The following is a 21,432-nucleotide window of genomic DNA, read 5'->3' on the forward strand; positions in this document are numbered from 1 at the left end:
GTTCAACTAAGTCTGCACTACTGTTAATCTTGTCATCACTCCTTATCACCCATCCCCTCCAACTTGTGACTGTATGACTGTAACTTTGTCGCTTGTATACTTACGATTTATATAGACAGTTTCCTTTTATCTTTTCTTTTATGTATACTTATTTACACTAAGACAAATTCCTTGTGTGTCCAATCACACTTGGCCAATAAAAGTATTCTATGATGTAGAACATATTGTAGATATTTATCAGTTCACAACAAGCAGCTGTTAGTGTCATGCCCCTGGTGGAGACTGACTCTGAGGGAGAGGAAGAACAGCTGACAGGGAGTGGAAGTGTGGCTCCAGAGGTTGTGGAGGAGGCTGGGGAAGGGCAGAGGCCGGTTGAGCAGTCAGAGGAGGACTCAGGCCCATCCCCTATCCATCCAAGGGCACGCAGGGAGAAGAGGATAAGGGAGAGACGTGGTCTCCTCAGGAGGAGAGGGACTTGATCCTCTTCATGGGCTGCAGCTGTGACAACTGAATAAGAGTTTGGACCAGCGTACTGGCAAACGCTGGAAACAAATCATGTAACTATCACTAGTTTATAGTTCCTCTCTGAGTTTGGCGTCCTTCCCAGTGTGTGTTATCTGTGGACATCCTCCAGCCCTTATCTTGCCTGGTTTGTGTGGCTTTTTTCCTTCTTCGTGTAACTGTGTGGGAGTTTTTTTGTCTTCCGTCTAAGATATTCGGAGCTTGGAAGCAAAGTGAAGGAATAAAAGGGGATTCACCTGTTTTCTGTGACAGTGTTTGTTTTGTATCCCACCCTGGGTCATCACAGTTAGAATAGGAAATGTCACACATGTAGCTGTATAACAAAACCTATGAACAACAGGTCATCAAGAGGAAATTTTAAAAGAGCAAATCTATGCATCTATAGAAATACTGACAAATAGAATGATGTTTAGTCAGTAAAACAGATGAAATTCCCAACAGCAACATTTAAGTGACCATCTGTAAACCTCCTCTGTCCCCATGAAACTAAGAGTTGGAGGAACATTATAGCGTAAATTTATTGCACTTTCACTGAATGATATCTGTGGGATACTCAAAGTCGTAAAGAATTGGACACCATACACATACAAGTTATAGGAGCCTCTGAGGCGCAGTGGTTAGAGTGCAGTATTGCAAGCTACTTCTGCAGCCAGCTGCCTACAATTTGGCAGTTCAAATTCCACCAAGGCTCAAGGTTGACTCAGCTTTCCATCCTTCCGAGGTGGATAAAATGAGGACCCAGATTGTTGGGGGCAATATGCTGACTCTGTAAACTGCTTAGAGAGGGCTGTAAAGCACTATAAAGCGGTATATAAGTCAAAGTGCTATTGATATTGCTATTATTATATACACAAAAATGTGAAAACATAGCTGCCAGTCACTTAACTGGTGTTGGTCCTCCTATGCTTTGAGTTCTTAACAAGAACCTAGGATGTGGTAATAAATATTATTATTATGGGTAGGTAATCTACTGTTTATTTATCTAGTACATGGCATATCATATATGGCACTAGCAATATATATTGACATTTCATCTAGACTGGTAGAACACAATACAATATAAATGTTAAAAAGATCTATGTTCAAATACCAATGTCTAGGCCATCTAACCACTGAAGTTCAGCATTGTTTATATTTAAAAAATCAGATACTGGACTGGTATATACCCTCAGCTTATAGCTGGTCATGAGGTGACCTACAGTTTGACATGGGACCCTGCAGTCACACCAAGAAGAGGATAATATGCCCCATTTATAAATACAGTCCTGGCAGACACCATGTGAGGTGTGAATCAGTGGTGATATTCTACCGGTTCGTCCTGGTTCACTCGAACCGGTAGTAAAAAATGCTACTGATTCGGCCGAACTGGTATTTCTGACTATCAGCTGGGCGACCATCAGCTGTGCTGCGTGATTTAGATTAGCTAGAAAGCACAAAATTGTCAGATTTCTTGCTTTCTAGCTAATCTAAATTGTGTGGCGCAGCTGATTTCCTCCCCCCCCCCTTGCTTCAAAATGCTTCTTTTTTCAGTGCTTCCCTGAAGCCACTAGGCCAAAAACAGGGCACAGGGGGTGCTGCGTGGGCCCCACTGCACCCTGTTTTTGCTCCCAGGAGGTTTCCCTGAGGCCCACTAGGGCAAAAATGGGATGGGGGGTGCAGCAAAAGAAAAAAGAGAAAGAGGGAGGGATGGGAGAAAGTATGGGAGGGAGGGGAGAAAGAAAAGAAAGAAAGAAAGAAAGAAAGAAAGAAAGAAAGAAAGAAAGAAAGAAAGAAAGAAAGAAAGAAAGAAAGAAAGAGAAGGAAGGAAGGAAGGAAGGAAGGAAGGAAGGAAGGAAGGAAGGAAGGAAGGAAGGAAGGAAGGAAGGAAGGAAGGAAGGAAGGAAGGAAGGAAGGAAGGAAGAGAAAAATTAGAATTAGAATTAGAAGAACTTTATTGTCATTGTACAAGTACAACGAAACTGTGGATGCACCCCAGCAACTGTTCGCAATACAATAAAACCAAAGCACTTTAAAATGAAGATAAGAAAAATAGAGTACCCACGTCTCCATTTGCGATTTGAGAGTACAATATCTACGAATATACACAAAAGGGATAGGAAGGAAGGCCCACAAACCTTGGCACTAGAAGCAGCTTCAGAGGATGCTTTGAAGCAGCACAGCAATCCAGGGCTGGAAGATACCTGGAGGTCATCTAGTCCAATCCCCTGCTCCAGGAGGTGAGTTTCTGTCTTTTGACCTCCCCAGTCACATGACCACATAGCCACGCCCACAGAACCAGTAGTAAAAAATTTGAATCCCACCACGGGTGTGTGAATCCTGTTCAGGATTGTCCATTGCTGACATGATAGTTCAAAGCCTGGCACCATTTTAGTGGGGTCATTTATATGTCTTCGTACCTCTGAGGGTTCAGTGATTCATTTGCTTTACATTGAGTGTAATCTACTGTTAGATTTACAGACTGATGAAAACATAATAATTAAAGTTGTAAGAACTATTAAGATAGTATCTAAGAATAGATTATAATTATTATGACTGGTCACATAGTCAGCCAGATGTTTAGATTGGCATTTGGCATTTTTAATCCACCATTGAGTTCCTCCCAAGAATCTGGGACAGGCAAACATTGTTTTCTGATGTATTCTCACAGGAGGTAAGCTATTCCAAGTAAAGATGCCCTCTGCAATTGATTGTGATTTTGTCAGTGCTGATGATATTGAAGCCATGCTCCAGATGTTTTGGAATTTCCACCAAGGCACTTATTACTGTTCATACTGTCTTTAAAAGAAAGCTAATTCTACTTCTATTTGCAGGCCTTTAGGATTCGGGGTTTTCTCCCGTTCTTTCTCTTCTATGTCTTCAGGTATTGTAGCATCCACTATTCAGACTTTTTTTGTCTTTCATACGAACAGTTGTTAAGCCTGGGGTGTTATGTGTGTGGAGGTAATTCCCGGTTAGGGGAATGAGCGCATACAGGGAGACGTATTTGAGAGTAGTGTTTGAATAATACACACACAGAACACAGATACACTGTACAGTAAATGTTTTTTTTTTTTTTTACTTCCAATAAAGGTTTTAAGCAAAGTTCAAAACAAGCAGTCCAAAGTCATTCACAGGTTAAATCAGTCAGCTTTTAGTCCAGGGATAATCCAATAACAAAATCCAGTGTCCAAAACAGTTCAGTAACAGACTTACATCAACGATCAGTAACAGCCATTTAGGAACAACAACTCTCTTCAACAGAAGGAAAAAGAGACTCACTGAGACACACTCTCTTCTGAGACTAAGACTAAAGACAACACAGGTTTCCGGCTCCATCTAATGGCCATTTGAGAAACCACACCCAATTGCACTTTTAGGATTCTCTTAAAGAGACAGTATTAAAATGTCTATCCTGGTTTATATAGTCTCCAACCCAAATTACTGTTAGGTGACTTATATTCCGAACGTTGTGGCAGGTTTGTTTGTATTCTAAAGTCCCAGAGCACTGTAGTCTCTTCATTTTCTATTACGTCATCAGTTTTCTGGCCCCATTAGTTCTTGCAAATGGTATTTCTTACAAATATTCCAATGCACCATTGTTGCTACTTTGTCATGCCATTGTTTATAACCAGTCTGTGCGATTTTCTTGCAGCAGCCAACTAGTGGGTCACTGTTTTTTTGCTTTTTTTGCAGAGACAGCATTTGTTTCTGTTGCTGTCTTCTCAATTCTGGCTTTAAATGCATTTGTTCTTCAAGCTGTGCCTTCTGAAGCCAGAATTAGCCCTTCTGTCTTGCTTCAATTTTTCTGCTCTTAGCCATTGCCAGATGTTGTGGTTATCTGCTTTGCTTGCTATTTGTTTTATGTACTGGCCATGTAATGTTGTGTCTTGCCATGTCTCTTTTCTAGTCTTCATTTGGTCTTTCTTGTAGATCAGTGTGCTCTCTCTCTCTCTGGTATTCAATAAGTCTTCATGGTGTACTAGCTTCAGTGCATCTTCTTCACTGGCCTTCAGATATTCTTCCAACGTTCTTTTTATTTTTAAAACTGTCTGGTGCAGGGGTCACCAATCTTTTGGACCTCAGGGACCACCAAACTCATAATTTTAAATCCCAGGGACTACTAACTGGTTCTGTGGGTGTGGCCTAATTTGTGGGTGTGGCTTTGTGGTCATGAGACTGGCTGGGCATAGCTTGTACGTAAGTATAAATATTTTTATGAATATTGAATTTTTTATTAAAAAAGAGCAACTTTTACCCAAAATAAGGCAAAGCAGGCAGGCAGATTGAGTTGCTCACAAAATCACAGATTCATCCAGAAATCTATCTATCTGCCATTGGCTAGCTCAGTCTGTCACATAAAATTTGCTTACAAGCAAACTCATAAAATTTTCTAGCAAGCAAACCCACAAAATTAAATCACAACATACCATGTATGTAAATATCGAATTTTTTATTTTAAAAAAAGAGCAACTTTCACCCAAAAGCAGGCAAAACAGGCAGGCAGATTGAGTTGCTCACAGAATCACAGATTCATTCAGAGATCTATCTATCTGCCATCGGCTAGCTCTGTCTCTCAAATTTGCTTGCCGTGAGTCTGCACTGAATAATACAACCTTCAGTCCTAAAGGAGATTCGGCTGTGCTTAAAAGCAGAGCCGAAGATCTCAAGACTAGCTAGAAAGCAAGAAATCCAACCATTTTCTGCTTCCAAGCTAATCTAAATCTCCTGGCACAGCAGAACAGATGATGGTCGGAAAAAGTTAAAATAGCAATTTAGCAGGCAAGTTTGCTGGGTAAGGAGTAAGTGGCCAGGGTGGTGGTGGTTCATGTGGGCCATGTGGGCTGTGCAGCCTTGTGTTTCTGAGCAGCCTGGATTAATTGCTTTGAGGGGGTGCTCTGGGGGTGAGATTTCTCTGTGGCCCACCAAAATTTTGTCACGGCCCACCAGTGGCCCACCGGTTGGCGACTGCTGGTTTGGTGTATGTGAAATTCAATGCCCACCTATTTTCCTTGGTAAGTAGAATCTATAATTATCACTGTATGGATGAAGGGCATGATTCATTGCCATTTATTTTCTGGTCTTCCTATCCAGAATGGTGATGGTGATTTTGTCAAATTATTATTATTTCTGACTAATCAACAGTTGGATTCACAATTTGATGGAAACTTAATAATTCAAGTCCTAACCAAGGTTCTAAGTATTATTAAAGTAGCATCCAAAAATATAGGCAGTGCCAAGCAAGGGATTTTATGAAATTAGGCTATTCAGGTCTGATAAGTGATATCAAGGGAATCCTTTAGGTATTGCTCCAAGGGCAATAATAAACAATAGTAATTATTAATCGATAGTTGTTCTCACAGTCAGCCAGATGATTAGATTGGATTTGGCACTTTTCTTGACTTGTCAAGTTCTTCCCAAAGACCTGGGATAGGCAGATATTGATATTTAAAGATATTGTTAAAGATATTTTCACAGGATGTAAATTTTTCCGAGTAAAGCTGCTCTTTGCAAATGATTCATTGATTATTATTATTGTTATTATAAAGATGATATTAAAAGGACTACTATTGTTTGGTGTGCATATATGATCATATACTACAATGGTTTTTAATAGTTTCCAGGACTGCTGCAGGAACCAAGAAACCGATTTCCAGACATCAGAGAACACAAACCATGATGCTTCAGTTGGAAGCTTTCCAATTTTGTCATAAATGCTGAATTCACACCAGGGTTCCAGATAGCTAAGTACAAAATATATGTATATTGCACTATGTAATGAAAAGTATGCCTGTGCCCCGTATTAGCTCTTCTTAAAAAAATATGAGAATCACACTCCAAAAGTGGATGATAGATGCAATGCACATATTTTAGAAAGAAAGAAAAATGCATGCAAATACTCTTCATATCAGTTGCAAAAAAAAAAAAAAAAGGCAAATGTACTCCAATATCTATACCTGAATGTGGAAATATCCTGTTGAATGTTCAGCAACTTTAACTATACCACATCCATTTTTAGTTAAAAATTAGAATTTAACAAACCTAAGGAAAGCATTCCAATGCTAGGTGAATAAGCATTATTACTCATGGGAAATCTCTTCTCCAAGGCCTTGTTTCTTACTGCACATAACATAACATAAAGACTATGAGAAAAACATAGTTGCATAGACATCCCCATGTCAAGAAAGTCTGATTTGTGGACAACCCCTACACATGAATGGAGTACTTATTTCTAAAATGTTGGACTGCATTCTCCTTCCTGGAGCTGACAAACACTGAAACCGTACAATGTTTTCATGAACCACTGAAAACAGGCTGAGTATTTAAAAGGTATAGCTTCAGTCATTCATAAAAATCGAACAGCTTCAGCAGTTTCAGCATGAATATAATTCCTACACAACATGTTTTGCTTTATATTAGTAACATACAGTATTTAACTTATTAGGATTATGGCGCATCGTTAACAGTTTAAGACATGTTTACATTCAATTGTTTACATGCCTATTTCATGGAAACATGTATTTTCAATATTTGATTGTTGGCCTGAAGTTAACCTTGGAGTTGACCTATGCTGATCTGAGTGCTGATTACTGATGGAGTCCTTTTCTCTTTGGGGCTGGTTGATTGTCTCTTTATATAAGGATATAAACTGACAGCAAACAGCATTCCTTACTAGCACCAATGATGTTACCTAGATAGGGTAATGAAATGTCTGCAAGAAGACAAGTGAGTTCAGAGAGCACCAAGAGCCCCTCATTTCAACCCTAAGTTAAAATATTTTCCTTTATTGGTTATTCTTAAAATGCTACTCTTTGAAATTTATGGAAAAATTTTCTGGCAGCAGCTTATTCAGAAACTCTACTCACCAGAATATTTCATTGACATATTGATATATCTCAGCAATTTAACCATTACTGGGTAAAAAATCAACACTTGTTCAAGCATAACAAATTTTGTTAGGAATCTGAGCTCTGTTGGAGCTCAACAATATATTTTCATTTGAGTATTGATGAAAAAAAGTCCAGAGTTTCACTTGAGTTCTCAAACATGAATTATTTTTGAACTGAGTATTACAATGTTGTATATGTATTATATGAATATTTGAAAATGAATTTATTTAAACTAAACAAGTACTATGATTGAAAAGCTGATTAAAAATTAGGATAGAAATGAGCTCTACGGAAGAGGTTGTATCAAACCGCTTAACAATTTTTTGATAATGTTTGGCCTATTCTTACAAAATATCACATCTTAAGTTAAGTAAGAACAGGTTTCTAAAGAATGAATACTTAGCAGAAGCATTGAGAAATATGGTTTGAGTACTAAAATGTTTTGTGAGAATATGAGTTAAATATTTCAGAGACTACATTAATGGAGTGATGCAATAAAATATTCAGGGTGTATGATACCAATGCATAACCATCAAAGAGGGAAGTGTGAGAAACTTAATAATCATTAATTCAGTACAAAGTGATCTGGCATTCATAAAGAAATAATTTATGCTTATTCCTAATTTTCCTAAGTGATTCCCCAAAAGTTGAAAACTGTAAAGTTTTCTCTGACTCAAGTTTGACTTCTAATAAATTACAGGTAGTCCTCAACTTACAATAGTTCATGTCAGCGTTCCAGCAACCTTCCATTCCAACCAATAACTCTGAGACAGACATTTCTCAAAGGTTCCTTTATTTGGATAGTAACTGGCACATCTGTGGAATCCTGAATCTGAAAGTTTCGGGCTTCCTTGCAAGAGTCAAAACTACAAGTCCACCCCCCCCCCGCTTAGCCATCATCACCTCACATGGTCCAATCACCATCCGTCCTAAAGTAAGATTCCCATTTCATTATGTGCCACACTCAGTGACCTTGAACCAGGACATGAATTTTATTTTGTCTAACTAGATATACTCAATTGAATTCCTCCCTCCCACTTTCTCAGGCTCAATTGTGGCAGTGTAGGAGCATCGAATCTCAATATGGCTTCCAAAACTGACAGTTCATCTAGTGACTGTTTGAAGTTACAACAACATTGAAAAAAGTGACTTATGACATTTTTCACACTTATGGACAGTTGTAGCAACCCCTTCGTCACATGATTTACATTCGGATGTTTGACAACTGGTTCACATTTATTGACAGTTAGAGTGTCCCCTTTTGCGACCTTCTGACAAGCAGAGTCAATGGGGAAGCCAGATTCACTTAACAACCACTTAACAAAACTGCAATTTTGTTAACTTCAGGGATTCACTTAACAAATGTGGCAAGAAAAGTCATAAAATGGGGCAAAATTCACTTTACAAAATTCTCACGTTACAACATAAATTTTGGACTCAAATTGAGGATGTGTTGTTTTCTTGACAAAAATGCGGAAATGTTATTGCCACTGTTTTCCTTTTGTGTGTGTGTTTGTATTTGTGTGTGTGTGTGTTTGTGTGTCTGCTACATGTTTACAACTAAGACTATTCCAAAGTCCAGTCTAATCCCAATGTACACTTTTGTGATGATTTCTCATGTAAGTAGCCGATGTGACCCAAGTCAGCTAGAAGGAAATAAAGCCGAACACAATGAAGAATATGAATGCACGATATAGCATTTAACTCTTAAAAAACTTTTTGTGCCTGATTTTTAAGGACTTAACCACAATAGGAAATATGTCTTCACCTTGAATTAGTGAATTTGTGCCAGAGTTGTCTACTTCCTTACTACTTTCAATCTTAGATAGTTTAATAATAATATGGTAATGATGCTACATTTTTTTTTCAGTTTTCAAGGTACATAATTTACCTATTGATTACAGCAAATCTAAATTGTGCACTAATACTTACCCCTGGAGTGCTTTTTCCCCAAACCAATCTCCTTTTCCTAGAGTACGAAGAAATATAGGATCTTCCCCAGGTGAATCTTCACGAGTGACATTTACCTAATTAGATGGTAATGCAAAGAAAGTTAGTAAAATCAGTGTGTGTTTCTCTCTCTCTCTCTCTCTCTCTCTCTCTCTCTCTCTCTCTCTCTCTCTCTCTCTCTTGCAAACAGAATATTGATAGTAGTAAGAATAAATAACTATTTTCCAGCCTCAGGTGCCAAGTGGAATACAAGGCTAGTAACTTATACTGCAGTATAGCTTCAGGAAACATTACTGAGGTATATTAGAAAAACATTCACAGCATGTAGGAAAAAACAGATTTAAATAATTATTATCTTTGGAAGACGTTAGGGTTAAATATTTGGATACCTATGCCTAAATATACTAAAAGCATATTTTGATGTAAAACAAGATCCCAAAATATTAGTGTAAGATTATTTGCATATAATTAGCTTGAGAAATTACTTGAGTTCTTCTGATCTCATCAGCTGCCAAAGAAATTAGAAATTTATTTGGAAGGAATCTGAGAGATTAAAATCCTGCCCTTATTTTTGGTAGCTCTTTATTTATTTCCAGAATATAATCAGCTCCAGTCAATTCTCTAAGATGTGTAGGAAAGATCAACTTTGAGGATGGAAAAAGCTTTTCCCCCCACACACCAGAACTTCCTTAAATTAGCTTTAATTTCAGTTGCACAGGGACAGTTTTAAAAGGTTTCTGCACATCGTTTATGGAGATTCTCAGTCATCCAGGTCATGATTGCCCAAAGGTGCTTTTTTCAAGAGGCAACTGGATGTTCTTGTTTTTTCTTTGAAGACATTTCACTTCTCACCCAAGAAGCTTCTTCATCTCTGACTGGACAGTGGAGAATGGAAGGATTTATATTCCTTGCAGATAGCTGGTCATTTGTATTCTTTTAGACAATTTTTGAGATCACTTGGAGGTTGGAGTCTTAGATGGCTTCTTTGATCCCTCTTTCCTATAGTCTGCATTTTTTCTAGAAACCCATTTGAAGGGTGTTAATCCCAAAGTGCATAGCTAAATATCTATGGAGATTCTCAATCATCCAGGTCGTGGTTGTCCCAAAGATGCTTTTTTCAAAAGGCAACTGGAATTTCTTGTTTTTCTTTGAAGATGTTTCACTTCTCATCCAAGAAGCTGAAGAAGTTGCCTCTTGAAAAAAGTACCTTTGGGTTTCTGCACATCTTTGTTAGCCACATAAAATTGGTTGTTCCAACCTTACATGATCCCTGACTGACAAGGCAAAACAGTGTTAAAATATCTGCCTATAAGAGAAGTCAGAAATTCTATGTCCATTAAGAATTTAAATTAAAGTTTGAAAGATTTAAGATCAGCATCTACAAACCAGTCACGTTTTCCCTGAGAAGAACATATCTTCCGAAGAACTTCACTGGTGTCCTCTATAGTTTAACAAAGCTGGTGGAACTTTCTTCTTCATAGTAATAGAAATACTTAGCATAAAATACAGGGTGTCACTGAACTAAGAATTGTCATACTCATCTGAAAGAATATTATGATGAGGAGCTTCTGTACCTCTTGTAATATGTACAGTAGATTGCTTAAGATCATTCAGTGCTCTCAATCTGTGGTCCACAGACCCCTGGGGGGGGGACGACACAAGGTTATCACAGGGAGTTGGCCAAGGCTTGAAGAAATATTATGATTTAAATCTTGAGTTAAGTCTTGGGGGTTCGTGGCCATGATCCGTGGTCAAAAAAGATATTTAAAGGGTGTCTGTGGTGAAGGAAAGGTTGAAAACCACTGAGATAAGCCATTGTTTTGTAAGAAGGCTAATCGTTATTGGGATCAAGTATGTACTTTAAATCAGAGAGTTCTGAAAATAAACGTACAATTGAAACCGGAGGTTCATCTTTTAGATTTGATGGATTAGCCATTGGAAGAAAAAAAACTCTTTGTTTTTATATATTATAACTATGCAACTACTACATATAGATTTTTGTATGCCCAAAGATGGAATGACTTACAGATTTCCACAATGGAAGAATGGATGGTGAAGTTATTGGAACCAGCTGAAAGAGCAAAATTAACTAAAGAAAAGTCTTTGTCTAGCTTTGTGTCTATATGGAAACCACTTTTGGACTGAAATCTGTAAGAAATGTTATATTAATTTTGGAATGTGACAGTTAGAATTGCTTATGATTATAGAAATATTGTTGAATTTTAGATAAAAGTGTTCATGTGTTTTACAGCTATCACAATATCGATAAAAGTTGGAAGTTAATTTCTTTTCTTTTTTCCCCATATTCCTTTTGAACCTTTACCTTTCTTATTTACTTCATAATTGTCCTTTCTTCTTTTTTACATTTTATCTTTTGCAGAAATATAATAAAGTACATTTCAAAAAGATAAGCCATTATTTAATCTGTGAGCAACTCAATGCCAAAGTAAAATATTTACAACTACATAAATGCCATCTACAATCCAATTGTTCTTCTCTGAATAGATTTTGTATACGGATACAAAATGGCAGGGTCAAATTTAGCCTATTGCCAAAACATTTACATTAACTGCTGGATATTTGTGTAATAAAATCATTGTTCTGTCCTAGAGGGTAAATGGGTAAAATCTCTTCAGCCTCTATCACATTGACTCAGAAATATTTAGCTATCACCCATCTTTTCAAAAAAAAAACCAAAAAAAAAAAAACCTTGAAAGTCACTTGATTTATTTTTTCCTCCTATTTATCTACTCAAATCTCAACACTTTCCATCTGCTGGGGGCATCAGACCCAAATCTGAACTGCCATATTTGGGTTAAGTGACCACTAGGTGGCAGCAAAAAGATTAAGGAAACTTCAGAAACTTGATAGCATCTTTTTCAACTAATAAACATTATGAAAAGGCTGCAGTTCACTTATCACATTTATGGAAAGGCTAAACTGATTTAAATAGCGATTTAATTTGAGATGAGGAGGGGAAGACAGATTAGAAGCACCTTATCAACGAACAATTGTTATTGTGTCCATTGAGAACTTTTGACATAGCCTGAAACCTTTTCACTTGAGTTCAGCAATTTCCTTCTCAAGCATGGTGCTAAAGTCTGTTTTTTTCCCAAAATGGTCATAATGAGATCTGTAAGAGTACGTTCTGGGATATTGATATTACAGTGTCCTTGTTATGATTCCTAATGGGCTTGTGTCCGTTACTTTTTTGTGTGCAAAATTGCTCTTTTGTTGGAAAATATCACAGCAGTAGAAGGGCATGTGAAGACACCTTTAACGTTTTGTGTCTAGCTATTGGGGCCTGCAATAGTCTCTTGGTAGAGATGTGGGGGCACAGTAGACATCTGTATTTGTTGCAGTTTAATTCCCATATTAGTATCCCTGTTCTGCTATTAGTTATTTGTGATAATCTGTTGGGCAGTTGTCTCTATGCAAATATGGAATGCAGTGCCAGTATCTAGGTTGTAGGCCATTCATGAGTGGTTTGAACTGTGAGCTGTGTGGGTAACTATCACCAGTGTCTGCAGTTTTTGTTTTTTAATAGGTTCTCTCTCTGGGAAACATTCTGGTTCTATTAGTTTGTCTTTTGGTCTTGGTTGGATAATTCGGTCTCCTGAATGACTGGTTTAATTCTATTAATTGAGGATCTCTATCAAGCGGGTAAAACAAATGTATTTGTAGCCCACTGCCTGGTTTTATTCTATAGATAGGTTGAAACCAAGGATGATACTGGAACGGAAGCTACTGAAGTCTTGATGGGATTTGATTTTTTTCCCCAAGGTGTCGGATGATTAAATTGTTATTAATGAATTTCAGATAAAGACGGTTTTCCATGGAGAAGTGTTGTCTTAGATCAGCCATGAAGGTGTTGGCTGGGCAACTGATTTGCAAGAATATACTATTGACATCTACTAGACATTCAGTTGAGATGCAACAGGCCAATCCAAAACCCATTTGACTATAGAGATTCTCAATCAGATCAGGGTTGTCTCAAAGGTGCTTTTTACGAAAGGCAACTGGACTTTGTTTCTTCCTTGAAGACGTTTTGCTTCTCATCCAAGAGGCTTCTTCAGTTTTGACTGGATGGGGGGAACCCCATTCTTAAGAGGTCTGTAAGGGGCGTGCATAAGTGCACCATCGTGCCTCCCGTCCCTGTCCTATTGTCCCCATTTATTTGTAGCTATTTCTTTTATTCTTACTCATGTTTATACTTATACCTATTATCTTGTAAGCGATTGACAAATCAAAATAAATAAATACATAAATAAATTTATATTTCTTGCAATCATTTGGTTTATTAGCACTCTCTCTGAGAATCATTGAAGCCACTTAGGAGTTTATCTGTAACCGCAGGGTTATCCGAATCACAGTGCAAATGGGTGTGGAATCTTCTTGTAAGTGTTGAAAGGACTCCATTGTAGACAAGAGGTTGGTGGTAAATTAAGCCTCCTCTCTAATGAGAGACAGCTACTCAGTTTGAACATAGATGGCCTCTTTGACCCTCCCTTTCAAACCAGTGGTCCTCTCAATTTATTCTTATTTATTTATTTCAAATTCTAACGTATTTTTAATTTTATTAAAATACTTATTAATACAAAAATACAAAAGAAAATAGGGAGGAAAAGGGAAAGTATGGGGCAAAGGGAAAAAAGAAAGAAAAGCTTTTGATTTTCCTTTGGTGCAGTAGAATAAGATAATAGCATCAAACCTCAACTTTTTATTTTTCCGTAATAATAGCAATAGCACCTAGACTTATATACTGCTTCACAATGCTTTACAGCCTTCTCTAAGCAGTTTACAGAGTCAGCCTATTGCCCCCAGCCATCTGGGTCTTCATTTTACCCACCTTGGAAGGATGGAAGACTGAGTTCAACTTTGAGCCTGGTGAGATTCAAACTGCCAAATTGCAGGCAGCCGGTAGGCAGCAGAAGTAGCCTGCAGTACTGCGTTCTAACCACTGCACCACCGCAACTCTTATAGTTTAAATAATATAAACTATGTTATCATCATCATTTTAGCCATTGTCTATCCACTGCATGTTACATATGATGTTACATATGTTGAAAGCAGCAAGATTATGGGCAAAAATGGGAGGAGACATTGATTCCTACAATGGATGAATGACTGTAAAAGTTGATGGAGTTAGCAGAGATGGTCAAATTGACTCTTCTGATCAAAGAAAAAAAATACAATTATTTTTGTTTCTACTTGGAAACCGCTTTGTGCTTGAGGTGGGGGAAAAATTATTTATTTATTTATTCTTATAAACAGAATGGCTGAGTAGCAGAAATGGTATTCAGCAGGTTCTGACCAGTTCTGGAAAACTGGTAGCGGAAATTTTGAGTAGTTTGGAGAACCGGCAAATACCACCTCTGACTGGAGATTTTACAGTGTCCTTCCCCTGCCACACCCACCAATCCATGCCCACAGAACTAGTAGTAAAAAAAAATTTGAATTCCACCTCTGCTGAGTAGCCATTTCCAATGTGGAAAATGTCGGCTCTACCTCATGTGGTAAGCTTTAAACGCTGGGCTGCAAAATACCTATACCCTTTCAAAGTTGCCATTTTTGCAAAGGTTTTTGTAAGCCTTCTTAACTGCTGCTGTCACCAGTGTTGTTCCTACTACACCTCCTATCACACCTCCTGGTTAATGGAAATTAAAGCAAGAGGCAAGAGCTGACAGCTAGGTAGGAAGATTGTTTTGTAGATTCAGATTACTGAAGTAAAACTGTCTTTTTCTCTTAATCTGCTTTAACACTTAATTATGGAGCTGAAGTCCAAGAATGAATTCAGAGAATTTCAACAACATCTTTAACTTACGGTGTTTTTTCAGATTTAGCAATTGCATTTAAACAAAAACAAAAACCCACTGAATTTAAAAAGTAGTTTGCAACATATCCTAAGTTGTTAATTCAGGGGTCTTCAAACTTGACAACTTTAAGACTTGTGGACTTCAACTCCCACAATTCCTCCTCCAGTCATTGTTAGCTCAGGAATTCTGGGAGTTGAAGTCCACAAGTCTTGAATTTGCCAAGTTTGAAGACCCTTGCGTTAATGTATCAAAACTGATATACGAGGACCAATTCAATACATAGGTTTCCTTGGCATATTTTTGATATCATGGGTGTTTATATTTTTATACAGGTTAGGAAGCATTTATAGAATAATGGGTGGAAAAAATAAAACATGTAAATAAGCTTTGACAGGTACATAATCATTCCTGTCAAGCAGTGAATAGGCTTAAACAAACAAACAACTTGGGAAGCACAGTGTTTACCCACACATGGATACAATTTTTAATCAAATATGAAAGTGAATATATCCTCTTAGTGTTTTCAAAAGAAAAGAAAAGCAACAGCTGGTATCTCATCCCCATAAGTCATTCCCTTTAAAGCTTACCTTTCCTTTGCTGATTATGAAGAAAGTATCTCCTCGAGCACCTTGCCTGATAATGTGCTCTCCATTTTCATAGTGTGTCTATGAAGGGAAAATGCAAAAACAAAAGGAATCAAATCAGAATGTGTCACCTAAAATAAAACACCTTCACTGTTATAATGAAGAAAATATAGGTAGACCCGTCACAAACCCTGATAAATCTGTGTAAAGGTTAACTCTAACTGCAGGTAGACTTGTCCCAAAGGTGTTTTTTCAGGAGGCAACTGGAAGGATTTATACTCCTTGCAGACAGCTGGTCATTTGCATCCTTTGGATGGAAATGACCACCTGACTGCAATGGAATCCTTCCATTCCCCACTATCCTGTCAGAGCTAAAGAAGCTTCTTGGATGAGAAGTGAAACATCTTCAAAGAAAAACAAGGAAGTCCAATTGCCTCCTGAATAAGAACATTTGAGGCAACCATGACCTGGATGACTGAGAATCTGTACAGACTTTTAACTATACAATTTGGGATGAACACCCTTTGAATGGTATGGGAGGAGGAATGGATCCATTAGCACTGCTCTGGTGACTCTGAGGACAGAGATAATCCTCTAAGTGCTTCAACAACCTTCTAAAAGGATGCAAATGACCAGCCCTCTGCAAGGAATATATATCCTTCCATTCCCCATTATCCTGTCAGAGCTGAAGAAGCTTCTTGGATGAGAAGCGAAACGTCTTTGAAGACAAAAAACAAGAAACTCCAGATGCCTCCTGAAAAAGCACCTTTGGGACAACTATGACCTCGATGACTGACAATCTCTACAGACTTGCAATCTATGACCCCAACTGAGCCCAAATTGCTAAATGCAACATTTATTCAGTGAATTTTACCCAATTTTACGACCTTTCTTATCACAGTTGTTAAGTGAATCATTGTAATTGTTAAATTAGTAATAGGCTTGTTAAGTGAATCTGGCTTCCCCGCTGATTTGCTTGTCAGAAGGTTGCAACTGTGACTGTTATAAACACGAGTCAGTTGTCCAACATCTAAATTTTAATCACGTGACCACGGAGATGCTACAGCCATCATAGGTGTGAAAAATGATCATAAGTCACTTTTTACAGTGCCTTTGTTAGTTTGAATGGTCACTAAATAAACTGTTGTAAGTCAAGGACTACCTGTATTGAATTTTAGGTAAAAATGTTAATGCATGTTATGCTTGTAACAATATCAAGGAAAGTTGGCAGTTAATCTTTTTCTATTTTTTTTCTTTTCCTTATTCCTTTTGCACCTTCACCTTTCTTGTTTTCTTCATAGTTCTTTTTTATATTTTATCTTTTACAGAAATTTAATAAAGTATATTAAAAAAAACATAAGCCATTGTTTATCTGTCAGCAACTCAATATAAAATATTTATGACTACATAAAGGTAACCTACTATGCAAATATATATATATCATGGGGTCACTTTTTTTCAGTGCCATTGTAACTTTGAATGGTTACTAAACGAACTGTTGTAAGTCAAGAATTACCTGTACATCCAGCAGAAAACTCCTAAAAATATTTTGACCACAAGCACGTTTTGACAGTTTATAATTCACATTCTGATCAACTGAGTGTTGATTATTGCTTGCAACAGGAATTGATAGATTGCTTATCACTTGAGCCTGACATTGAGGGCTGAGAAAGAGTGACTGTCCTGAAGATTCCTAGCCAACTTTCATGGCTAAAGTGGGGCTAGAAGTCACAATCTTTTCTAGCCTTATGCCTTAACCACTAGGTTTGGCTCTCTATCTTACGTTCTGGGATTATTTTGAAAAATCCTCATATGAAGTCATCCTTCTTTCCTTCCTTCCTTCCTTCCTTCCTTCCTTCCTTCCTTCCTTCCTTCCTTCCTTCCTTCCTTCCTTCCTTCCTTCCTTCCTTCCTTCCTTCCTTCCTCCCCCCCTCCTTCCCGTCCCTTCCCTTCTTCTGGAAAAATATATTATATTATGATATATTATTATTATAACATTAATAAAATTTATGTCACACCATATAGGTGGTTAAAATGATTAGAATTTATATTATGTTACAACCAGGGGTGGTTCTACTGGTTCTACTGGTTCAGACCGGTTCTATAGAACCGGTTATGATTCTGCACAGTTCGGAGAAACAGCAAATCATGCCCCTGGCTGGCCCTTCCCCTCTCCGCCTGCCCCTCCCTTCCCAGTCAGTCCATATCACGCATGCACAACATTGCGTGCATGCCCAACATTGCTGACTGCGTTCTTCCCTGCCTAGTCACTCCTTAAGGTATTTCTTTTTTCCCCTCTCCCAACGATCATCTATTCCTATGATCAGCTATGCCGGGATTCCCCTTGCTTACTTACTGCTTGACCCAGGAGGCTTCCCTGAGGACCAGGAAGGCAAAAAATGGAGGGGGGCACAACACCTCCCACCCCCTCCATTTTTTAGCTTCCTGAGCCCCAGGGAAGCCTTCTGGGAGCAAAAATGCCCCCCCAAGAGGCTTCCCTGAGGCCCAGGAGGCCCCAAAAATGGGGGGCATGCTGCCAAAAAAGCCACAGCCACCCAGTCACATGGCCATACCACCTAGCCACAGCCAACTAGCCATACCCACAGAACTGGTTGTTACAAAATTTGAATCCCACCCCTGCTTACAACCTAAAAGAAAACTTTTATAAAACGATGTACTGTTTATATATGATTTCAGAAAAATGTCGAGAATGTATAAAAGTACTTCAATTTTTCGTTGGAAATGTGAACAACATGAAGACATGTTATTGTGCCTGGTGGACTTGTAAAAAGTTCAGAGATTTCTGCATTGAAATATATATAATGATTGAAAAAATGTTAAAGATAACTATTCAGCTGAAGCCAGAATTTTTTTTATGGGGATTATTAGACACACAATCAATAATGACATTTATTAGTAACTGAAAATCCTGTATGGACATTTTACTGAAAATAGAAAAAAGTGAACCACGGTCAAAAGGATCAGAATCTAATTCTTTATCATTTTTTTTTTCATTTATTTTCTTTCTCACTTATTCTTAGTCTCTCTTATATTTTTTCATTTTTTAATAGTTAGGGTTCTAATAGCATTTTTTTTAACTTATTAAAAAGTTCTTCAATAAAAATGATCTTTTAAAAAGTAATCCTGAAGTTGACATTTCAAATGGAAGGATTATTTATTTATTTGTATCTCACTTTTATTATTTTTACAAATAACTCCAGGCAGTGAACATACCCAACACATCTTACTGTACTTGTATTTTTCCCACAACAACCCTATGATGTGAATTGGGTTGAGAGAGAGTAATTGGCTCAAAGTCATCCAGCCAGCTTTCATGGCTTAGGTGAGACTAAAACTCACAACCTCCTGCTTTCTAGCCAGGAACCTTAACCATTAGATCAAACTGGCTTTGCATTATATGGGCCTGCCAGGCTCAACTACACAGACATACACACAGAGGCTGTGGAAGTAAAATAATTTGACTTTTCGAAAGCATCTGATGAACTAGCCAGTGGTGGTATTCTATCGGTTTGGTCCGGTTCTGCTGAGCTGGTAGTGGCGATGAGCAGTGGAGACTGAACCGGTTCTCTCCACCGCTCTGTTGTTGGGCTGACCCGCTCTCCCGAACTCCCATATTCTCCTTTATCCTCTGCTTTTGAAGCATAGCTGCTTTGTGCGGCACAGCAGAGTGCCATGCAGCAGCTGCTGAAGTGACTGCGAGAGTGCAGGCTTGCAGGAGGTGAGTTGGAACTGTGCCTGCGCAAAGTGCATGTTTGGCGTGTGCGTATATGCAAAGTATGTGCACACATGCAAAGTGCACCCACCAAGCCATGCTCACCAAACCGGTGGTAAAACTTTTTGAATCCCACCACTGGAACTAGCATATTTTGATCAGCAAGCTAGTTCAGTATTGCTAGATGATATGTCTATTGAATGAGATCCAAACCTGAATTGAAAAATTGTACTCAATGCTCATTAATCGTTTCCCATTAAGCAAGAAATTGGATATTAAAGAATGTCACAGTTCCGGCCTATTTTCTCCTTAATAAGGACTTGGAAGAAGATGTGAAAGGAACACTTACCAGATTTGCAAAATGACATGAAATTTAGTACAGTTAAAAAATAACATAGGAAACAAAATTAAAATTCAAAAGGATCTTGAGCAGTGAGCTAAAAATAACAGAAAGAAATTGAGTAGACAGAAATATAAAGTTGTTCACTTGGGCAATGCACAGATAGGAGGTATGGGATGTTTGGTTTGGTAACAGCATACCTGAAACGGATCTTAGAATTGTGTGCATAGATTGAGCAGTGAGAGACATGGCTGAAAAACGGCAAATTGATTTTTTAGACTATATCAATAAAACAAAAAACTGGAAGTAATTGTTCCAATAAATTCTTCATTGGTCAGGCGCTTATCTTAAATACAGTTCTGGGCACCACATTTAGAAAAAGATGTACTGAAATGGATTCAAGGACATCAATGCACCATTGTGTCTCCCGTCCCTGTCCTACTGTCCCCATTTAATCATACCTATTTTCTGTATTCTTACTCATGTTTATACTTATACCTATTATCTTGTAAGCGGTTGACAAATCAAATAAATAAATAAACAAACTCAAATCTTATTAACAGAGAGTTATAGAAAAGAAGACTTATTAGTTTTGTTAGTTTTCTTCAAGTCACTGAATGGATGTTACATAGAAATATCACAGGGTGGGCCTCCTGTGTGACATCCTTTCTGAGTGGTATCAAATCCCTTCTTAATCTTATTTCCTCAAGGCTGAATATTCCTAGTTCCTTCCATTATTCTTAATAACAATTAGTCTATAGGTTTTTTTTTTTATTTAGTAAATTTTATTTAGTTTTCAAAATTGAAAAACAAAAAATAAAACTTTATATATCATTATATCAACGTCAAGACATCTTTTACATTTCCTTATCATCTTTCTATATACACATTTCTTTCATTATACAATTTCAATTTAATATATAAATAAATATAGATAGATATGAATATAGATATAAGTATTTACATAGTTTCTTATTCTTTACCTAATTGCCATTTTGGTTTCTTTTTATTCTTAAACCATTCATACCAGGCATCCCAGACATTATAATATATTGACTCTTCTTTGTCTCTTAATTTCATTGTTGGTCTGTCCATCTCTGCACAGTCTAATTTTTTTTTATAACAATGCCCTCTGGTGGTACAATTTCTTGCTTCCAGAATTGTGCATACGAAATCCTAGCAGCTGTTAAAATATGTAGCATAATGTATTTATCTTTTTTATTATATTTTTCCATTATTATGCCTATACTATAACTGAACATAGTATTCAAAGAAAGGCTGACCCAAGTAGGATACAATGGAAATATTATTTCTTCTAATTTGAGTATTTCAGTTGATGAAGCCTAAAATTGCATTTGCTGAATTTACAACCACATCACACTGACTCACATTCAGTTTGTACATTTTCAAGACTGCTTTCACAAGAGCTGCTGCCAAACTAGGTGTGCCATGTTCTTCACTGGTGACTTAAATTTTCCGTCATTTTCTAGCAACATTATTTTGGATTTTATTGAAAGTGCCTTTGCTGTTCTTAAGAGGCCACAAATTATTCTCAGAACTGTTTGTTACTTTCAATGATATAATTGCTGTTGTTCAGAAAATGGCACAATCGGTTCAGCAG

General features: G+C 37.5%; 1 protein-coding gene across 2 annotated transcripts in view; it reads right to left on the reverse strand.

Annotated features, from left to right (window-relative positions):
• The window catches only part of PRKG1 (protein kinase cGMP-dependent 1), an 864,463-nt gene that overhangs the window by 163,502 nt on the left and 679,529 nt on the right, over positions 1 to 21,432 (reverse strand). For both annotated transcript variants that reach the window (XM_087964134.1, XM_087964133.1), the window contains exons 6-7: positions 15,742 to 15,819; positions 9,321 to 9,415 (exon numbers count right to left, since the gene is read on the reverse strand). In XM_087964134.1, the coding sequence (XP_087820260.1) occupies positions 9,321 to 9,415; positions 15,742 to 15,819 (173 nt within the window). The remainder of the gene's footprint in view (positions 1 to 9,320; positions 9,416 to 15,741; positions 15,820 to 21,432) is intronic.

This window comes from Notechis scutatus, chromosome 4 (assembly GCF_049901735.1).
Source record: "Notechis scutatus isolate UNSWTSFEM ecotype Mainland chromosome 4, rNotScu1.2, whole genome shotgun sequence".
Classification (NCBI taxonomy): Eukaryota; Metazoa; Chordata; class Lepidosauria; order Squamata; family Elapidae; genus Notechis; species Notechis scutatus.